Consider the following 19,164-nt stretch of genomic DNA (forward strand, 5'->3'; position numbering starts at 1 on the left):
AAATGCAGCGGATTTTGCTGAGAATTCGCATGATAACTTATGTGTGAACCCAGCCTTAACAACAAAAAAACAGAAGCCTCTACAAATGCATAGACAGTGTAAAGCATTTCTTGTTGGACATTTGCGTGTGGGTCTTAAATAAAGCCCTGCCTCCATTTTCTCAGCCAGATTTAGTAAAGCCGCCCGGACCCACGCCATGTCGCATGGATTGTGCAGAAATGATTGACGTTTGTTTCCAGGTGTAAACCATGATAAATTTGGCATGGGAGGCAGTAGGGGACACAGAAATAAATCACAGGAATTTAATACTGATACATTTTATATTAGAATTATTATATTTTTCTGTGTGAATTTTTCCTGCTGAACCTGTTATTATGACTCTTCACTTGATTAGCATGCAGTCGCTCCTGGAAGATCTGGTAACTTTAGATACGACCACATCAGGTAAGTTCCGTTCACAAACCTCTTGAATCGGAATAAGGCTTGTACATGGAACTCACCTGGCATGGACATATCCGTGGTTACTAGCGATGAGCACAACTCGTGCGCCACAATTGGACTTGAGCATGCTTGAGTTGCGCTCATCTATAATGGTTTCCCAATCCTCTGGCGGCAGGAGTAACTGCGCACCAATCAGGTGAGGATTCTTAATGGCCGATACACTCTAAATAGTAGTTTCACATTTTTACAAAAAACACCCTAGACGTCCCCAAGAAGTTTAACACCCATGTTACTTTGATCAGTATTTCAAGCCAAAACCAGAATTGGAACTGACACAGAGAACTATAATGGAAAGATTTGCACCATTTTCTATGTTTTGGACCCACCCCTGGTTTTGGCTAAAATTACAGACATTATCTGTTGATGGCATCTTTAGGAACCCCATACACTTTATACACGACTGTCGGGTTCGGCTGACCTTAAAGCTAATGTGCCATCACAGGTACTGAAATTTTCTTTTGCAGTACCTACTTGCCGCCAGAATGGGGATCCTAGTGGCACGGTCCTTTTTTAAAACACTGCCCAGTTCCCAAGCTCGGTGCCATTTTCTATGGTCTGTCTGACCATAACCCCTTCCCTCAATGGCACGTCCCTGCTTGATTCTAATAGAGACGTGTTACCTGGGGAAGGGGTTATTATCTCACCTGGGGGGGGGGGGACCGAGATGGGCTGATGGTAAGCCAAAAAATGTCGCTGAGTGTGGTGACCTAGTGGCGTTTTGAACAAAGGACCACACCGAACTGGATACCTGTAGCTGGATACTCCCACCTGGATACTCCCACACCAATGCCAATAGCTCACGTACATATAGTAAGCAGAGATACTGTTTATATTTATTGAAGAAAGTAAACTAATATAAAGGCATAGACCATCTTAGTTAAAGGGAATGTGTCACAAAGTTAAAAAAAAAAAAAAAAATGATGAAATTTAATTTGTTATTTTTTTTGTTACTTTATATGTGTTTTTTTTTTTTTTTTAACATGTAAAGAAATATGAAAAATTAACTATCTAATTTTCCATATTTCCCAGTGATGGCCCCTAGGGGGAGCTCCAGCAGGAAAACTGCTGGTAAAAGTAACCTGATATACGGCTGTGCTGAAAAAAGAGGCAGTCTCTGCTCAACTGCTGTGACATCATCACCTCCCCCCTCTTTTCACAAAGGAACAAAGAGGGGAAAGGTGATATTATGTGTACTGCTGGGCAGCACCATTTTGTTGTTGTCTGCACAGAAGTATACTTACAACAAGTGTCCCTAGCCTTTCATAATACACTGCAGTGTCACAGTACACAGAGGAGCTATATAATACAGGAGGGTACAGGCTATTGTTCTCTGGTATCAGTAGTGTCACATGTTACAGAGGTAGGATATACAGTGGTGCCTTGGATTAAGAGTATAAATCATTCCGGGACTGTGTTTGTAATCCAAATCCACTCTTAGACCAAAGCAAATTTTCCCATAAGAAATCATAGAAATGCCGACAATTGGTTACAAACCCCCCAAATAATGATTTATTATTCTGAATAACATGTAAAACTAATGAAACAAACATTCAGAAAGAGCAGAATATGTGATATTATAAGTTACTGTCCAGTAATGGAGAGGATGGGAAACACAAGGGCTGACAGAGACTGCAGGGAGCAGGAAGGAAAGAGCAGGACAGATGTGGGCACATCCATGCAGCACTCTCTGTCCGGGGAGGGAGGGGTTACAGCTATGGAGAGAGCTGAGAGGGCAATGTAGCAGAGCTGAGAGGGCAATGTAGCAGAGCTGAGAGGGCAATGTAGCAGAGCTGAGAGGGCAATGTAGCAGAGCTGAGAGGGCAATGTAGCAGAGCTGAGAGAGCGATGGCAATGTAGCAGAGCTGAGAGAGCGATGGCAATGTAGCAGAGCTGAGAGGGCAATGGCAATGTAGCAGAGCTGAGAGGGCAATGTAGCAGAGCTGAGAGGGCAATGGAGCAGAGCTGAGAGGGCAATGGAGCAGAGCTGAGAGGGCAATGGAGCAGAGCTGAGAGGGCAATGGAGCAGAGCTGAGAGAGCGATGGCAATGTAGCAGAGCTGAGAGAGCGATGGCAATGTAGCAGAGCTGAGAGGGCAATGGCAATGTAGCAGAGCTGAGAGGGCAATGTAGCAGAGCTGAGAGGGCAATGGAGCAGAGCTGAGAGGGCAATGGAGCAGAGCTGAGAGGGCAATGGAGCAGAGCTGAGAGGGCAATGGAGCAGAGCTGAGAGGGCTGGGTGAGTTGCAAGGGGGTGGGTCACACATGGAGAGAAGGTATATAATATAGGAGAGTACAGGCTATGGTGAGTGTGTATTGGGGCTAACTGTACCAATTTCAAGATTTGGAGAAAGGCCTGTGCTCTGCTATGTGCAGCCACCTCAGTGAGACAGCAGCAGCTGATGGTGATAAGTGACTGGGGCTCCTATGCTGGGTCAGTGACTGGTTACATTAGGAGCCCCTACAGCTGTACGAGTTGCTCCTGTCCTGGGAGCTAATACATTGGTGTATTTCTCTATAGCTATAATCACTGTGGAGGATAATGCATGTATCTGATGTATGTACTGGTAGTTATTGTGGGGTCCCAGCCAGATAAGCTGAAAGTACATGCACTATCCTCCACAGTGATTATAGCAACTCTCCTGTCAGCTCCCGAGCTCCTCTGCTAACAGCCGCCCCTCCCCCCCTGATACAGCAGAGCAAGGCAGGGGACAGAGAAGAGGCCGGCTGCAGTACAGAACTCCTTACACACAGCCCGTCCATCAGTCTCCCCATCCCCCTGCACATACGTCCTCTCCATCCTCCTGACAGATCCCGGAGCTCCTCTGCTACCCCTCACCCCCCAGCAGAGCGGCACAGATAAGAGGCCGGCTCCTCACATTGTGCGGCCGTCCAGCTACCTCCTCATCTGCCTGCTGCCCCCGCTGTCTGGCCGCACATACAGAGCCCCGGCACTGGTGTCTCCTCACTGCACCTCCGGCCGCACACAGAACCTCTCACAGGACTTCAGTAAGATGGCGCCCCCTCCCTCCCACAGCTGTGTACTGCGCATGTCTTTGAACATGTGCAGTACACAGCTTAGGAAACACAGTGTAAGTGAACGGGACGGACTCCGTCCCGTTCACTTCAATGCTGTGTGTATGCCGTACAGCATTTGTGTAGATGTCGTGAAATGACGTCATACACAGATGCTCCCCAAGATGGCAGCCCCCTGTGCAAACATCACAGTGTTTTAAAACACTGATGACACATGCCAAAAAAAAATAAAAAAATACTAAACCACTTATCTTTTGTGATTAAATTTTTTTTGTAAAGAAAAAAAAAAGCGACACTGTCCCTTTAATGAGAGAGATTAAAGACAAATGTTGTAGTCATCAAAATTGTCTGTGGCACACAACTCTGTTTCCATGATGTGCTACGCTATTGGCAGAATGTACAGCCTGGCAAGTGCTGCGGGTGGCTATGAACAAAATGTCTCACATTACTAAAGTCTTTGCCCCTAGCCAATGGCTCCCTGATTGACCATAACCCATGAATAAATCAATGCTATAGATTGGTGCTTATACTATTAACATTAACAATTCAGGAAATTCCCCTTTCCTACAGGTGTCCTCTGGCTGTCGGTCATCTCAGAGTTTTTATACATTATATTGCTCAGCCTTGGTTTTCTGCTTATGTGCTTGGAATTATTCACTTCTAGTAACTTTATAGACGGTTTGAAGATCAATGCATTTGCTGCTATCATTACAGTGCTATCAGGTAGGCGGTCTATTGCTTTCTTTACATCAAATAAAATAAAAGCCTAGTTATAATTATTGCACACTGCAGGTTAGATAGCAAACATCAATTATGCCAAACTAAGATGCTGAAGGAAAAGCCACAAAGTGTCAGAAACTGGAGTAGATTTATTTGTAGAAACAATTCGAAAGTTCACAAAGAGACATTTTTTATTTGCACATTACTAATAACAGTGTAACCTAGTTTGTGGCCTATGACCACGTAGTCCTTTGTGATGTAGATGCATCATCCATGTGGATGCCCATCATAATGCTCTCAAAAGCCCATAATGACAAAGAGAAAACAGAATTTTAGAAATCTTTCATAATTTACAGAAAAAGAAAAAACTAAAATAATGCATTGACATTCAGACCCTTTACTCAGTACTTAATTTTTGACATGTCAATTCTTTGGGTGGATGGCGGAACCTGCCTGAGCATAGAATGGAGCCTATGGGACGGCTGGAACTTCAAGCAGGGGTATGCAGCGGAATCTGCTTGAAGTTCTCCGCCAATTTTCCGTAGTATGCACATACCCTAAGAAGCAAACCAAATTTTTCTTTTTAACTAATTATCAAACATTTCTAAAATTCTGTTTTCACATTCGGGGGTATTTCAGCACAAGACCATGAGGCAGATTTATTTAAACATGGTGTAAAGTTAAACTGGCTCAGTCGCCCCTAGCAACCAATCAGATTCCACCTTTCATTCCTCACAGAATCTTTGAAAAATAAAATGTGGAATCTGATTGGTTGCTAGGGGCAACTGATCCAGTTTCACTTTACACCATGTATGAAAAATCTCCCCCCATAACTTTAAAAAATGTAAAAAAGTTAAAGGGTTTGAAGATTTTCTGAATTGTATTTACAGAATGTGCCTCACTTGTTTTTTAAAAGTAAAAATAGCAAATAGGAAAAAAATGGGCATGTATTACGCTATTGTCCTCTTTTCATTAAATCATGTAAAACAAATGCATGAAAACCAAAAAATTTCAAAATAGCAGAAAAACTAGTAGTGAAAAAAGGGTTTGTTTACTGAGCCAACGTGAACAACGCTTCACTGTTACAGTGCATTAAAAAAAACAATTCTTTGAATATCCATACCAGATTTCAGTACATAGTTGCTTATGGACATGGTTCTGTTAAAGAAGACTGATTCCAAAACTATTATGTTGCTATACCATATTATCTTTGTGACTACCTTGCCCTTTTCTTAAATCATCAGATGGGCGTGAACTTTGTTTTTTTAAAAGAAGCATGAATGTAAGGTTATGGGGGTGTGAGCTGATTCACAACTCCTTGATTTACACCTCCTCAGCCTCAAATTAACACCCCCTAAGCCTATGATTCACTCCCCATTTTGGAAAAAAATAAATCCTACCCACCTGACTATTCAAGGAAAAGTGCAGATAGTCAACCAAATAGTTAAACCATAGTTGTGAATGGGGAGCATGGCAATAAACAGTTTTGGCATTATGGCACCAGAGGTTTTTGTGGTACGTTTTTGTATCCTCATAACATGTCCTGTGAAGTCCGTGTTGTGCAGATCTGTAATATGGTGTGTATAGATTGCTAGGGCCATACTGTGCTGTTAGAAAACAATCAAATAATAAAGGTATTCTCCCCCGTGGAAATAAGGTTAGATACTAAGCTCATGTACTAAGCCTGCTGATTCTCTCTTTACTAGGACTACTTGGCATGGTGGCCCATATGATGTACATGACCGTTTTTCAGGTGACGGTTAATCTTGGACCAAAAGACTGGAGGCCACAGACATGGTATTATGGTTGGTCTTTTGGGTGAGTTTATACTTGAAGTATCAATAATAAGATAAAGGATCCCAGTACACTGCACATTTCAAACAAAGCTTATTTAAAAGAAAATGAATCCTGCCTCTCCGAACCTCTTCATAAGTGTACACCAAGCTAGAAGTGGATACAAAAGAAAAATATATGAATCAGTGTTTGCTTTATACTTCCCCTTTATTTCGGTTTCACTCCTTGCTTTGGCTTCTAAATCTAAATTAAAAACTACATGTGAGATCCCAGCATTATCCTGATGCCTTTGCTGTAGTGTAAGAAGCGACCATCTTGCTGTTTCCCTGGTGCTTAAAGGGGTTATCCAGCGCTACAAAAACATGGCCACTTTCCCCCCTACTCTTGTCTCCAGTTCAGGTGCGGTTTGCAATTAAGCTCCATTTACTTCAATGGAACTGAGTTTCAAAACCCCACCCAAACTGGAGACAACAGTAGGGGGAAAGTGGCCATGTTTTTGTAGCGCTGGATAACCCCTTTAAGCCCAAGTACTAGTTCCTGCTCTCTCCTCGCCCACCCACGGACACACACACTCACCCTCACCCTGCCTAGCGTAGACCCCTAGTGTTCACTCTCCCTGCTCACCGGTGCACAAGTGACATCACCAAAGAGCCAGGAGAATGAAAACCAGGGACTGCGCCAGGCCAGGTAAATATAAGAACAGCAGGCACCGTCAGGTGCTTGTAGTGCCGCTTACCGGTGGTGGGGCAGTGCTATTGGAGTCGGCAAGAGCTGCCCTGAGATGCTGTGAGGCCCCGGGGGAAGGCAGGGGGTATGCGAACTGGCCCCTCTGAGACCATTCCATTTCTCATATAGCCCCATGGGAAAATTAATTGCCCACCCCTGTAAGAGATACATAGAGGTCTTCAGGTCTTTACTATTCCACAGAGTTCCACATGTTTTAGCAGATACCTAGCAATTGAATTGAAGTCAACCATTTTGCTAAAAGTGGTGAAAGTTTTTCTTTATATGTGAAGCATTTTATCATACTGGGATACCACCAGATTCCAGAAATACCGAGCAACTGTGCACACAAGTTCCCATCTAGATTGGCGCTCATTTACAGAACCTATTATCAGGCTTGATAATCATGCGGTCAGAGCTGCTCAAACAATTTCTAGCGTATGTTTATACAATTAAAGTAAAGTTTTTTTTGTTTTTTTTTTCAGTTTGGCATGGCTGTCCTTTACATTATGCATGTCAGCCTCTGTTCTTACACTCAACACTTACACTAAAACAATTCTGGAATTTAAGTACCGGAGAAGGATATTTGAGAAGAATGTACGAGAATGCAATCCTTTCCTGGACTCTGAAATGGTGCGTTTCCTCTGGGAGAAATACATCTTCTCGGTTAGCGGCTCACTTGAAGACCCATTGAACTGGCACAAAGGATTTGGCAGCCCAATCTTTGTGGATATTGGCAGCATCACTGATCTACCAGGTGCAGCAAAGGAGGAGGAAAGAAGCCTAGAAGTAGAGAATGATGGAGAACAATGCTGACATTGCTAGATAAAGTACATCAAACACAAGCATAGTCAAGTATAACCTATTATGCTTTTCTGCCTCAGTGAATTACCTAGTTGTATTGTGATACTGATAAATATTAATAATATCGTTCAACACAAAATTCACTGAAATGAGCCAAGAAATGTCTCTAGACTAGTAATCTTTCAGGATGACTACATTTTATTGCAAGCTGGGAGTAAAACAATAGAGATCTCATTAATACCAGATATAGCATAGGAAAGGTCATGTTGTAAAATATAATTAAAAACTTACCTTTGCATTTCAATGTGGTGTTGTGTGGCTATATGTGTATTCAGAGCACATTGGTGCAACTGTGGTTTTTCCATTGGTCTTTCTTTTGTTGATTGTAGTTTTCAATCCTGATCTTCTTTCAGTATCGTCAAAATATCGCTTGTACTGCTTGTCTAGTTAAGCGAATTTACCATCAGTACATTCGCTTTAATTTTTGCACATGGATAGAATGGTGCAGGGAAGCTGGAACCGCGGCCTGGTTCTTGCGTACAGTTCTGTTCCCGGGCACCGGCCGGGGGTGAAGGAGGCACTGGAGGAAACTCCCACCTCTCTATGATGCGACGCCATTGATCCTAATGGAGCCACGTCATAGAGTAGCGGGTGTTTCCTCCCACTGGGGGCGGACTGGCCTAGCTCCAGTGCTTCACCCCCGGCCGGTGCCTGGGAATAGAATGGTGGCGTATGCGGGAACCGGCTCATGGTTCAAAAAGAGGACCACGGCACTAGCTTCTTTGCACTTGCATTATTCTATCCATGTTCAAAACTTAAAGTGAATTTACTGGTGGTACATTCGCTTTAAGAGCTGCATTTTATCTTAAAAATGAGTTCAAGTGCACAGCACTGTAATATATATTATCAATACAAGATTGTGCTATTGTATCTGTGCTGAGAATGATGAACAAGACCCCAAATTAATAAGATCTGTTTTATGTACATAGTCACATAGGCAGGGAACAGTGTAGCCTTGCTTTTATCCCAACAACGGTCCCTAAATGATGGACCCACCAACTTGGCAACAGTTCCTACTCTAAAATAAGTACAGAGTAGGGGAAAAAATACCAGACAGGCTGAGTGAACACCAAATGGGCCTATTACAGGGAAAAATTATCATGGGAAAAATCGTTAAATCGTTTGAATATAAGCACTAATCTTTTTGTGTGTATGCAGGCAACAATGAAACGACTAACGAAAATTTGTTCATTGGATCTTTTGAGCTGACCATAAAATCGTTGTTATTCATTAAAGGAGTTCCCCAGCGCTACAAAAACATGGCCACTTTTGCCCCACTCTTGTCGCCAGTTAAGGGCCCTATTTCTCCGGACGATTATCGTTCAGATTATCGTTAAATCGTTTGAATCTAAACGATAATCGTTCGGTTGAAATGTAGTTAACGATTAACGACCAAACGAGAAATCGTTGATCGCTTTATAAGACCTGGACCTATTTTTATCGTTGCTCGTTCGCAAATCGTTTGCATTGAATAAGACATCGTTCGGTCGTTACGATAGATACGAACGCAATAGCGAATAAATAGCGAAGAAAAACGATCGCAATTACAATCATAAGTAACGATTATCGTTCCATGGAAATGAGTGAACATTTTCAGGTCTTTCACAATAGCGGTCGTTTGAGATCGTTAATCGTTAACGATTATGCAAACGATAATCGTCTGGTGGAATAGGGCCCTAAGGTGTGGTTTGCAGTTACTTCAATGGAACTGAGTTTCAAACCCCACCCAATCTGGAGAGAAGAGTGGTGCAAAAGTGGCCATGTTTTTGTAGTGCTGGATAACCCCTTTAATCGTTCACAAATCTTTTGCTGTATGTACACATTGTTCGTTTGCTGGGATCACAAGGTTTATAGAGTATAAAAACAATGGTAATTACATTCGTATCTAATGACTGTTATTCCATGTATTATGGTGAATGATTTCAGGTAGTTTACAAAAAGGCTCATTTGCAATTGTTTATCGTTAATCAGAGAAAACTTAAAATTGCTTTGTCTAATAGGACCCTAAGGCTACACTCACACGTCTGTAGTGCAGCCAGCGGCCTGTTCTAGGAATGTACATCTGCAGTGCTCCATGTTTTACAGAGCACTACATTGGCACTTCATTAGCATAACGATGCATGCCGCAAATGCCGGTCCGCGTTACAGCAGGATAGTAGCTCTGTACACATGTACGGACGTGTAAATGGGCCATTGAATAACATTGGTCATATGTACTGTCTGCAATTGCGGACAGGAAAACGGATGTATAAATGAGGGTTAAAACCAGATTATCAAATCTGGAGAACAGGTCAGACAGACCAAGTCAGTGGCAGGAGGTCACATCAGGTCTAAATCATTAGGCAAAGGCAAAAACAAGTTGGAAGTCAGGATTCCTGGAAAGTTAAGGCCCTATTCCACGGAACTTTTTCGAACGATTATTGTTCATAAAATCGTTCAAACGACCGCTCGTTAACGATATTCGTTCTGTGGAATAGCTGTAAACGAGCGAACGACAACAGCGAAATCGTCGTTGAGTCGTTCACTATTTTTTTTCAACATGTCGAAAAAAAATCGTTGGTCTTTCAACAATAATTCGCTAATCTTTACGTTGAATAAAAAATCTTTCAGTCGTTCTTGAAATGTCTACCTACATTTCCCCACGTTTTTAAACGACCATGTAACGATGTAACGACCGCAAAAAATCGTTACACTACAGATATCGTTCACGTTCCCACACGTATTATGTGTTATCGTTCGCTTAAAAAAATCGTTAAGTGCTCGTTAACGAGCGGTCGTTGGAGCGAGTCTATGAACGATAATGGTTCTGTGAAATAGGGCTATTAAGTACAAAGCAGCAGGAATGCCAGTGGTCAGCCTGTGGTCACCAGGTGCCCTGATTAAATACACAGATAAGGAGGTCTGGAGTGTCTGAGCCAGCTGATTGGACCGGCACACAGGACTCTTTAGTGACTATTTACTGAGTGCAGGGGAACTGAGCGCTGTCTCTTGGCCATTACCCCAGCAACTTGGAAATGCTCCTCCAGGTCCTGGGAAAGGGCCAGGAGTGGTACTGGAACGGCAAAAGAGCATGATGTTGGCATGAGGTCAGGTGAGTTTTTGACAGTATGGTAAAACAAATGAGTTATGTCTACCCAGATCAGTCTATTACTCTATAGTGTTGATACAGAAGAAAGCAAAAAAAGGTGGAAGACAGTTGTCCTCATTTTAGAGGGAAAAAAATAATTCCCAACCCCAAATCTGAAAATCCCTGGATCAACAACCCATGCCTTCAAAATAGTGTCTGTAACCTTCAATATTATTATATTCTAGATATGTGTCTAGGCCCCCTTTGCAGTAACGAATTCCTTCTGTGTTGGTGTTTTTCTACAACAGGTAAAGGCCATATTACATGACACGATGCATCGGCTAAGCAGTCGCTGATCTGCTAGATCGGCGCACACTTACAGAGCCTATTACACGGCTCAATCATTTTGCAGCCAGGTCTCTATTGACATCACTAGAAATGTCCGTGCAGAACTTGCTTTTAAGGTGGTACTCTGGCATCAGTATATAGAAAATAATAAAATTTATGCTTACCTCTCCATGTTCCCCCGATGTCCTCTTGCTGTGTCCACTGATCTCAGACGCTGTAGATGAACCCATCTCTGCAGTGACAGCCCTCTCAGCCAATCACTGGCCGTAACACTGTCCTGTCTCAAGTCAGGGAATGGCTGAGTGGCCTGTCACCACAAAGACGGTTTTGTCTGTGCAGTCAGCGAGGGACACAGAGACACGGCATGAGAACACTGGGGGAGTGTGGAGAGGTAAGCATCATCTTAATTATTTTCTATATACTGATGCCTAAGTACTCTATTCAGATGTTGGCCCTGCATCAGCTATTACACGATAAATACAATTATCAGCCGACGAGTGAGCGATCCTTGGCTAATTGCTGTCTTTAATATTTAAATATCTGCCTGATTAGGCCTGATACAACAGATAATGACCTGTGTGGTAGGGATTTGTGGAGCATAAATGATCACTGTATGATATCTGCCTCCTTTTCTGCATGTCCCCAGTGCCAGCCTCTGTTAACAGTACCAGCCAAAGAGTGCCGCCATACACAGTACCAGTCTATATATTTTAATTTAACAAAATCAATAAAATAAAAAACCTTCATCTTGTCGCAGCATTTTCCTCCCAGGAGCAGAAAGGAGAAAAGCCAATGAACTACCACACATGCCACCTTCTCTCCTGACACTGATCAGTCCTTTTCAGTACATCAGCTTCAGCACTGGGCAACACAAGGAGGAAGATGCACGGGCACCGAGCAGCACAGGGAGGGAAGGAGATGCATGGGCACTGAGCAGCACAGGGAGGGAAGGAGATGCATGGGCACCGAGCAGCACAGGGAGGGAAGGAGATGCATGGGCACTGAGCAGCACAGGGAGGGAAGGAGATGCACGGGCACCGAGCAGCACAGGGAGGGAAGGAGATGCATGGGCACTGAGCAGCACAGGGAGGGAAGGAGATGCATGGGCACTGAGCAGCACAGGGAGGGAAGGAGATGCATGGGCACTGAGCAGCACAGGGAGGGAAGGAGATGCATGGGCACTGAGCAGCACAGGGAGGGAAGGAGATGCATGGGCACTGAGCAGCACAGGGAGGGAAGGAGATGCATGGGCACTGAGCAGCACAGGGAGGGAAGGAGATGCATGGGCACTGAGCAGCACAGGGAGGGAAGGAGATGCATGGGCACTAGCAGCACAAGGCGGAGGGATGATTCCACTACATATACTTTCTACATAGATCCAAGGAAAGTAGTTGGTCACAGCTCCATAAAAACTTGTATTCTTTATTTCGTATGCATCTTAAAATAACAAACAGATTTTATGGAGCTGTGAGCAACTACTTTCCTTGGATCCTGTTTGGGTGACGGTCCATAATGCGACTCTAAGTGCTCCTATACTGGGGAAAGTGAACAGCTCATACATCCTGCTGACAGGGTGAGCTGATCCCTTTGTTTTTGCTTGACTTTCTACATAGACTTCTACTTCTATGCTTCTACATATACTTCTACATATATTGCGCCCCCTGCTGGACAATTCAGGTACATACACCTGAGTGGTGTCACATTTATTTTAGAGAAATTGAAGCCTGATCTACTAAATCAAGGGTAATAGCTTTATATGTTTCCCATAATTAGCGAAAATTAGGAATTTTTCTAACTTTGCTTATCTAATAACATATTAAAAAATACATTTTGCCTTGGGCTCTCCTTTAACAGTCGTCAAGGTACTTATTCACTTATGTACCTGGCCATGTCAGCAGCATGGTGGGGTACATTGCCTGCTATATAGATGCTGTAATACACTGCACTAGATCACTAGTGTCCCCTTTGAGGGACATTTATCAAGCCTAACATACTTGTACAACAGTCTTAGGGGCCTATTCTACGGAGCAATAATCGGCCGAATCGGGCCGATTCGGCCGATTATCGCTCCGTGGAATAGAGAGTACAATCAGCCGATGAACGTGTCTTCGGCTGATCGTTCATTTAGGTTCAGACCTAAAATCATTGTTCGCCACCCGCGCATCGCTACTTGGAATAGCGGTGCGTGGCGGGCGACCGACGATCTCACAAGCACCATACATTACCTGTCCAGGAGCAGGTCTTCTCCTTCTCTCCCGGTCCCGCGCCGCAGCAGCTTCGGAGTGGTCAGTCAGACCGCTCCGAAGCTGAGAAGGAGAAGACCTACAGCCCGGACAGGTAATGTATGAAACAAGGGCTGCAAGGACATCGGTAACGATGTCCTTGCAGCCCTCGCTAAACGGCCGTGGAATCGTTTACATCGTTGATCGGGCCCTGCTCGGCCCGTGGAATAGGACCCTTAAGCACCTTTGTGCAAAAGAAAGTTAAATTGTTTAAATTTAGGTGGTAATCTTCCAGTGTACACGCGGCAACAATAAAACTACAAACAAAAATTTGTCGTTGACCACATCTTTTGAGCTGACCTCAAAATCATTGTTAATCGTTCTCAAGTCTTTCAGTGTTAACACTTATCACTCACAGTATATATATATATATATATATATATATATGCAATTGTGATCATTCACAGTATACATACAAACTCAGTTCCAATCATATGTACGACTTTTCATAGCGACTTTTAATAACTTTTCATATCGATTTATCTTCTCGTACTAAACGATCTCTAAAGCCCTGCCCCCATGCCCCACACTGGATTTACTGAGAGACACAAAATCTCTGCCCAGGCCATTTACAGGCACTTAGAGGAAGGAAATTTGGTGTCATGGGGTGCATTATGTGTCCTTCCATTGACAGCGAGCTACTGTTGTGTTTCTTGCAGTGGTGTCATGAACGAGAAACCTCGCGTTCTACTACAAACTGCTGCACACTGGAACTGTGTTGTCTTTAGTGATGCATTCAGGTTCTATTTGGACCTAAGTATTAAAGCCTGATGGTGATGGTCACCTCTAGTAGTCATAGGAAATACTGTAACAGCTCAGAGGTACAGTATGTGCAGGAAATCCTGGAGCCACATGTGTTGCCTCTCATGGCAGGGCCTCCAAATGCCATTGTCTTCCTAGATTTATTATAAAATGAGCATTTATGAGACCAGCTTGAGCCATCTACAAGTATGCCGGATCTACAAGCCCAAATGCAGTGCCCCCTTGTCAGGGCCGGATTAAAGGGAGGGCACCAGGGGCACGTGCCCAGGTGCCTCCACCACTAGGGGGCCTTCACCAGCCCAAACCTGGAAGTGGTGTCTGGGAGCCAGTCCCAGCATGTGGAAACCCTACCTGGACACAGCACTGGCCACACTGCATGCTGTCCAGGGAGGGAGGGAGGTGTAGGGTTAATCCTGTGTAAGCATCTTCCTCCTGGCAGGCTCAGACTCCCCCCTGGTGGGTCTTTGAATGGATTCTTCCTGTCAAGCTTCCGGTTACCTGTCTCCTGCCGAGGTCCTCACTCCCCCCTCCCCCTCACTGAGGAGAGGACAGCGTGGGACCTCAGCAAGGAAACCTGATCTCTCCAGTAGGGATGTGACATCATGAAGCATGCTGGAGGATCTGTCACAGTGGCTTTCAGGCTGAAGGAACAGAGAAGAGCCAGAGGAGAGAAGACCTGTCATTTGCCCAGATCAGGTGAGTAAGAGGCTTTGTTTTGTATTGGCACATCAGAGCAGGGATATATACTATAGGGGCATATATCAGAGCAGGGGGCATATACTATAGGGGCATATATCAGAGCAGGGGGCATATACTATGGGGGCATATATCAGAGCAGGGGTATATACTATAGGGGCATATATCAGAGCAGGGGGCATATACTATGGGGGCATATATCAGAGCAGGGGTATATACTATAGGGGCATATATCAGAGCAGGGGTATATACTATAGGGGCATATATCAGAGCAGGGGGCATATACTATGGGGGCATATATCAGAGCAGGGGTATATACTATGGAGGCATATATCAGAGCAGGGGTATATACTATGGGGGCATATATCAGAGCAAGGGTATATATACATATATATATATATATATATATATATATATATATATAGCGCCTGGGTGAAGTGTATGATATATAGCCTGTGTGCAGTGTATTATATACAGCTTGTGTGCAGTGTATGGTATATAGCCTGTGTGCAGCATATAACATATAGCCTGTGTGCAGTGTATGATATATAGCCTGTGTGCAGTGTATGATATATATAGCCTGTTTGCAGCATATGACATGTAGCCTGTGTGCAGTGTATGGTATATAGCCTGTGTGCAGCCTATTATATATAGCCTGTGTGCAGTGTATGATATATAGCCTGTGTGCAGCATATGATATGTAGACTGTGTACAGCATGATATATAGCCTGTGTGCAGCATATGACTTGTAGCCTTTGTGCAGCATTATAGCCTGTGTGCAGCATATGGTATATATAGCCTGTGTGCAGCATATGACATGTAGCCTGTGTGCAGTGTATGGTATATGGCATTTGTGCAGCATATGGTATATAGCCTGTGTGCAGTGTATGATATACAGCCTGTGTGCAGTGTATGGTATTTAGCCTGTATGCAGAGTATGGTATATAGCCTGTGTGCAGTGTATGATATATAGCCTGTGTGCAGCTACTGTATATATGCCATGATCCTTAGGGTATATTCACATGTACCATATCTGCTATAGATTCTACACAACCTTTAAGTACTTTCTGGTTGCTCCTTACTGCTTCAGGTAGTTTTTATGGTTGGGAACTGAAGATGGGACCTAGACTTGCAAGTCCAGGTTCCGCCTGCGATTCACAACTGCATATGCTAGCTGTGGTGGCTAACACAGTGGGCAAGAGCACACAGAAATTGCTAAAGTGCTGTGTTCTCACATTGAATTAAGTGGGAACACACCGCAATGCTCACCCCTCCCCCATCCTGTCTCTAGGGCCTGGCATCTTCCTCTGGACTGCAGCATCTAGGGACCATCACATGCAGAAAAGAGGAGGATGCTGAGCCATACAGCCAGGAGTGAGGAGGGGTAGGTGCTAAGTCCCTACAGTAATCAGCCACCTAATCAGCCACCTATATAATCTGGGCACCTAGAGTCTTTTTCCCTACTCCAAGATGGCGCCCGTATGATCTGAATGTGAGTGCGCATGCGCGTTATGCGCTTATGCAATCTTGTTACTCACAGACTTGTAATCTGGGCACCTAGAGTCTCTTTCCCTACTCCAAGATGGCGCCCGCATGATCGGAATGTGAGTGCGCGTGCGCGCTATGCGCTTATGCGATTATGTGATCCGTACTTGGTCAGGTGGTTCCTTAACATCCGGAGTTGCGTACTTCTTCTGTTTACAAGCCGAAAGCAGCATGGCTACAATGTCGTGGGATTGGTGGAACACGGACGGTGAGTGTAGTCCAACCTCCATATTAACCCTTACCAGGATGGATATTTGTTTTATTTCATGATTATATGGACTTTGAAGAGACTTTTACACACACATTGGAGTCACACTGCATTCAATATCTAAGTTTGCATATAGATATGTATGAATTTGTGCACACCACCATATTGATGAAATGTTATTGCACAGTATTTACACTGTTTACCTATGATGTCACTTATTGAGACACATACCCTTTGGGGGCGTCTCCTTCTGTATAAATACCACATGTATCACATTATGTACTTGCTTGAGAAAGACTCATGCTTGAGTCGAAACGTCGCATTACGTGTATGGGTGAATAAACTATTTCACATTTATTCACTATTGGAGTGCCGTCTTCCCATCGTTTGTTACTTATATAGATTGCTGTATAGTGTATTTGTGGGGGAAGAAAATGGGGGGGGGGGCAACAAAGTTGTTGCCCAGGGCCTCCACCAACCTTAATCCGGCCCTGACCCTTGTCTTTTGTGGGGGTTTTACCTGGAACATATTTCTTGTAAGGGCCATTTATATACCTAAAGTTAATCATATCTCCCCTTATACGTCTCTACTCGAGACTAAATAAATGTAACTCCCTTAGGGCCCTATTACATAGAGTGATAATCTGCCAAATCAGGCCGATTCTGCAAATCATTGCTCTGTGTAATAAAGATATGATGATCAGCCAATAAAGATGTGTAATAAAGATATAATGATCAGCCAATGACAACGATCATCAGCTGATCGTGTCTTCAGGCCCTGACCTAAAATAATCATCTGCTGACCGTGCATCATTACATGTAATAGTGGTGCACAGCCGATAGCTGATGAATCTGTAAAGAATACAATAAAGTTCATCACATGTCCACACTCCCAGTGTCTTCCTGGTAATGTATAAACTTTAGTATTATACTTTTAAAGCAAAGTCTGCATTGACATTGCTAACGATCTCTATCTATCTATCTATATATATATATATATATATATATATATATATATATATACAGCCCTTGCCAAGCCTATTCTTGTTTTACTAAAGCAATTGGGCCGTGTAATACGGCCCTTAAAGAGGTTTTCCAATTTTAACTTACTTGTCCCCTAGGACACAAGATAAGGAACAAATCTGAGATTGCAAGGGGTCCGACCTCCCTTCATGCCCCCTGGGGATCTCTACATCTGCGTCCGGCTCCTTTGTTTTGAATGGAGCTGCAGGTTGGCGCATGACCTGCAGATCCATTCATTCGATATGAATCCGCTGGAGAGAGAAAAGTACAGCACTCGAACCCCTCACTATCTCATACTTGTCCCGGGTTCACACTACGCATAACACCGGCCATTTTGTGACCTAGCCAGGTCACAGAACAGCCGCTGTTACTGAAGATCATCCCAGCTGGTACTGCAGTACCAGCCAGATAATCTTTATTTCTGCTGAATTTGGATGCTCGCTCCATTGTGTGAACTGACATGTTTTGTGCGGCAACTATTCAATGAATAGCAGCCGCAGAAAACCAACATGGCAGTTTTTCATGTGGCCGGATGGAATCCCGGCCGGAGCGTATACTTTGAGTATACGCTCCGGCCGGGATTCCATTCATTCAAATGCAACGTATGTTTTGCATAAATCACAGCCATTTTTGCAAATTGCAACAATGGCCGTGATTTATGTAAAACAGACGTCTTGAGAACATAGCCTTATCCTGTAGATAGAGAACAAATACCTTTAAATCGGAAAACCCCTTTAATCTTTAACTGCAAATAAATGTTGGGGGTGTGCATAATCTTGAATCAAAGACCCAATGATAAGTCATAAGGCAGGTGTGAGGGACATCCGGCCAATACAAGCTTCTGATACTAGAAATAATCATCTTACCACTGGGCCATAATGACCAAATTACTTATTTTCAAGCCCGGAGAAATGATTACCTATCCACCAGTAAAATACTTTACAAGAGGATTTCTTTTCGCTCTCTTTAAAGCTTCATCACATTTACGTTCACGTCTTAATTACTTATGTGAAAGAGATTACTGCTAAAGGCTTACTTTACTATATTAATCAACCTAAAAACTGGAGATGAGATTTGCCTTCATCTAGTGTTAGGCATACAAGTAAGCTTTCCGCAAAAAGAGGATAGACCTACAAAATAATACAGTTATAATGCTGTGCAATCAAACATATACCGGCACAAATCATGCATCTACAGTAGATGGGTTTGGCTGGGATTGATCCAGTTTGGCTGGGATTGGGCAGCACTTTGAGACTTGGAACATGAGGAAAAGATAGAGAGACTTTGCTCAATGGGAAACATCACCAAAGAGGTCTATTCTAAGGACTTTACATGGATGCCCTAGTTATAAAAACCTACTAAAAAAAACTATAAGGCCTAATGTAGTATTAGTAATAACTATGAGTAATAATTTGGCAGAATCCTGCTTTCTATCTTTTTGAATGGGAGGGTTTGAGTGCGGAGTCCGGAGAGCGGAGGCGTGAGCCCTCCTATCCAAACTGATAGAAGGCAGGATTCAGTGCGTGATTCAGAGTCTGCGTGGGAAGTTTCCGCACGGAATCATAGTGTGAACAGGGCCTTAAATGTCAAATAATATAT

At 43.5% G+C, this 19,164-nt stretch overlaps 1 protein-coding gene across 2 annotated transcripts in view; it reads left to right on the forward strand.

Moving 5' to 3' along the window:
• The window catches only part of LOC138769074 (germ cell-specific gene 1-like protein), a 31,070-nt gene extending 23,289 nt beyond the window's left edge, over positions 1 to 7,781 (forward strand). Inside the window, exons 4-6 of one of the 2 annotated variants that reach the window (XM_069947275.1) lie at positions 4,104 to 4,256; positions 5,960 to 6,071; positions 7,256 to 7,781. In XM_069947275.1, coding sequence (XP_069803376.1) covers positions 4,104 to 4,256; positions 5,960 to 6,071; positions 7,256 to 7,586 — 596 coding nt within the window. In that variant the 3' untranslated portion in view covers positions 7,587 to 7,781. The remainder of the gene's footprint in view (positions 1 to 4,103; positions 4,257 to 5,959; positions 6,072 to 7,255) is intronic. The other variant, XM_069947276.1, reaches the window with a different exon arrangement.
• Positions 7,782 to 19,164: the final 11,383 nt, after the last annotated feature.

This window comes from Dendropsophus ebraccatus, chromosome 12 (assembly GCF_027789765.1).
Source record: "Dendropsophus ebraccatus isolate aDenEbr1 chromosome 12, aDenEbr1.pat, whole genome shotgun sequence".
Taxonomy (NCBI): Eukaryota; Metazoa; Chordata; class Amphibia; order Anura; family Hylidae; genus Dendropsophus; species Dendropsophus ebraccatus.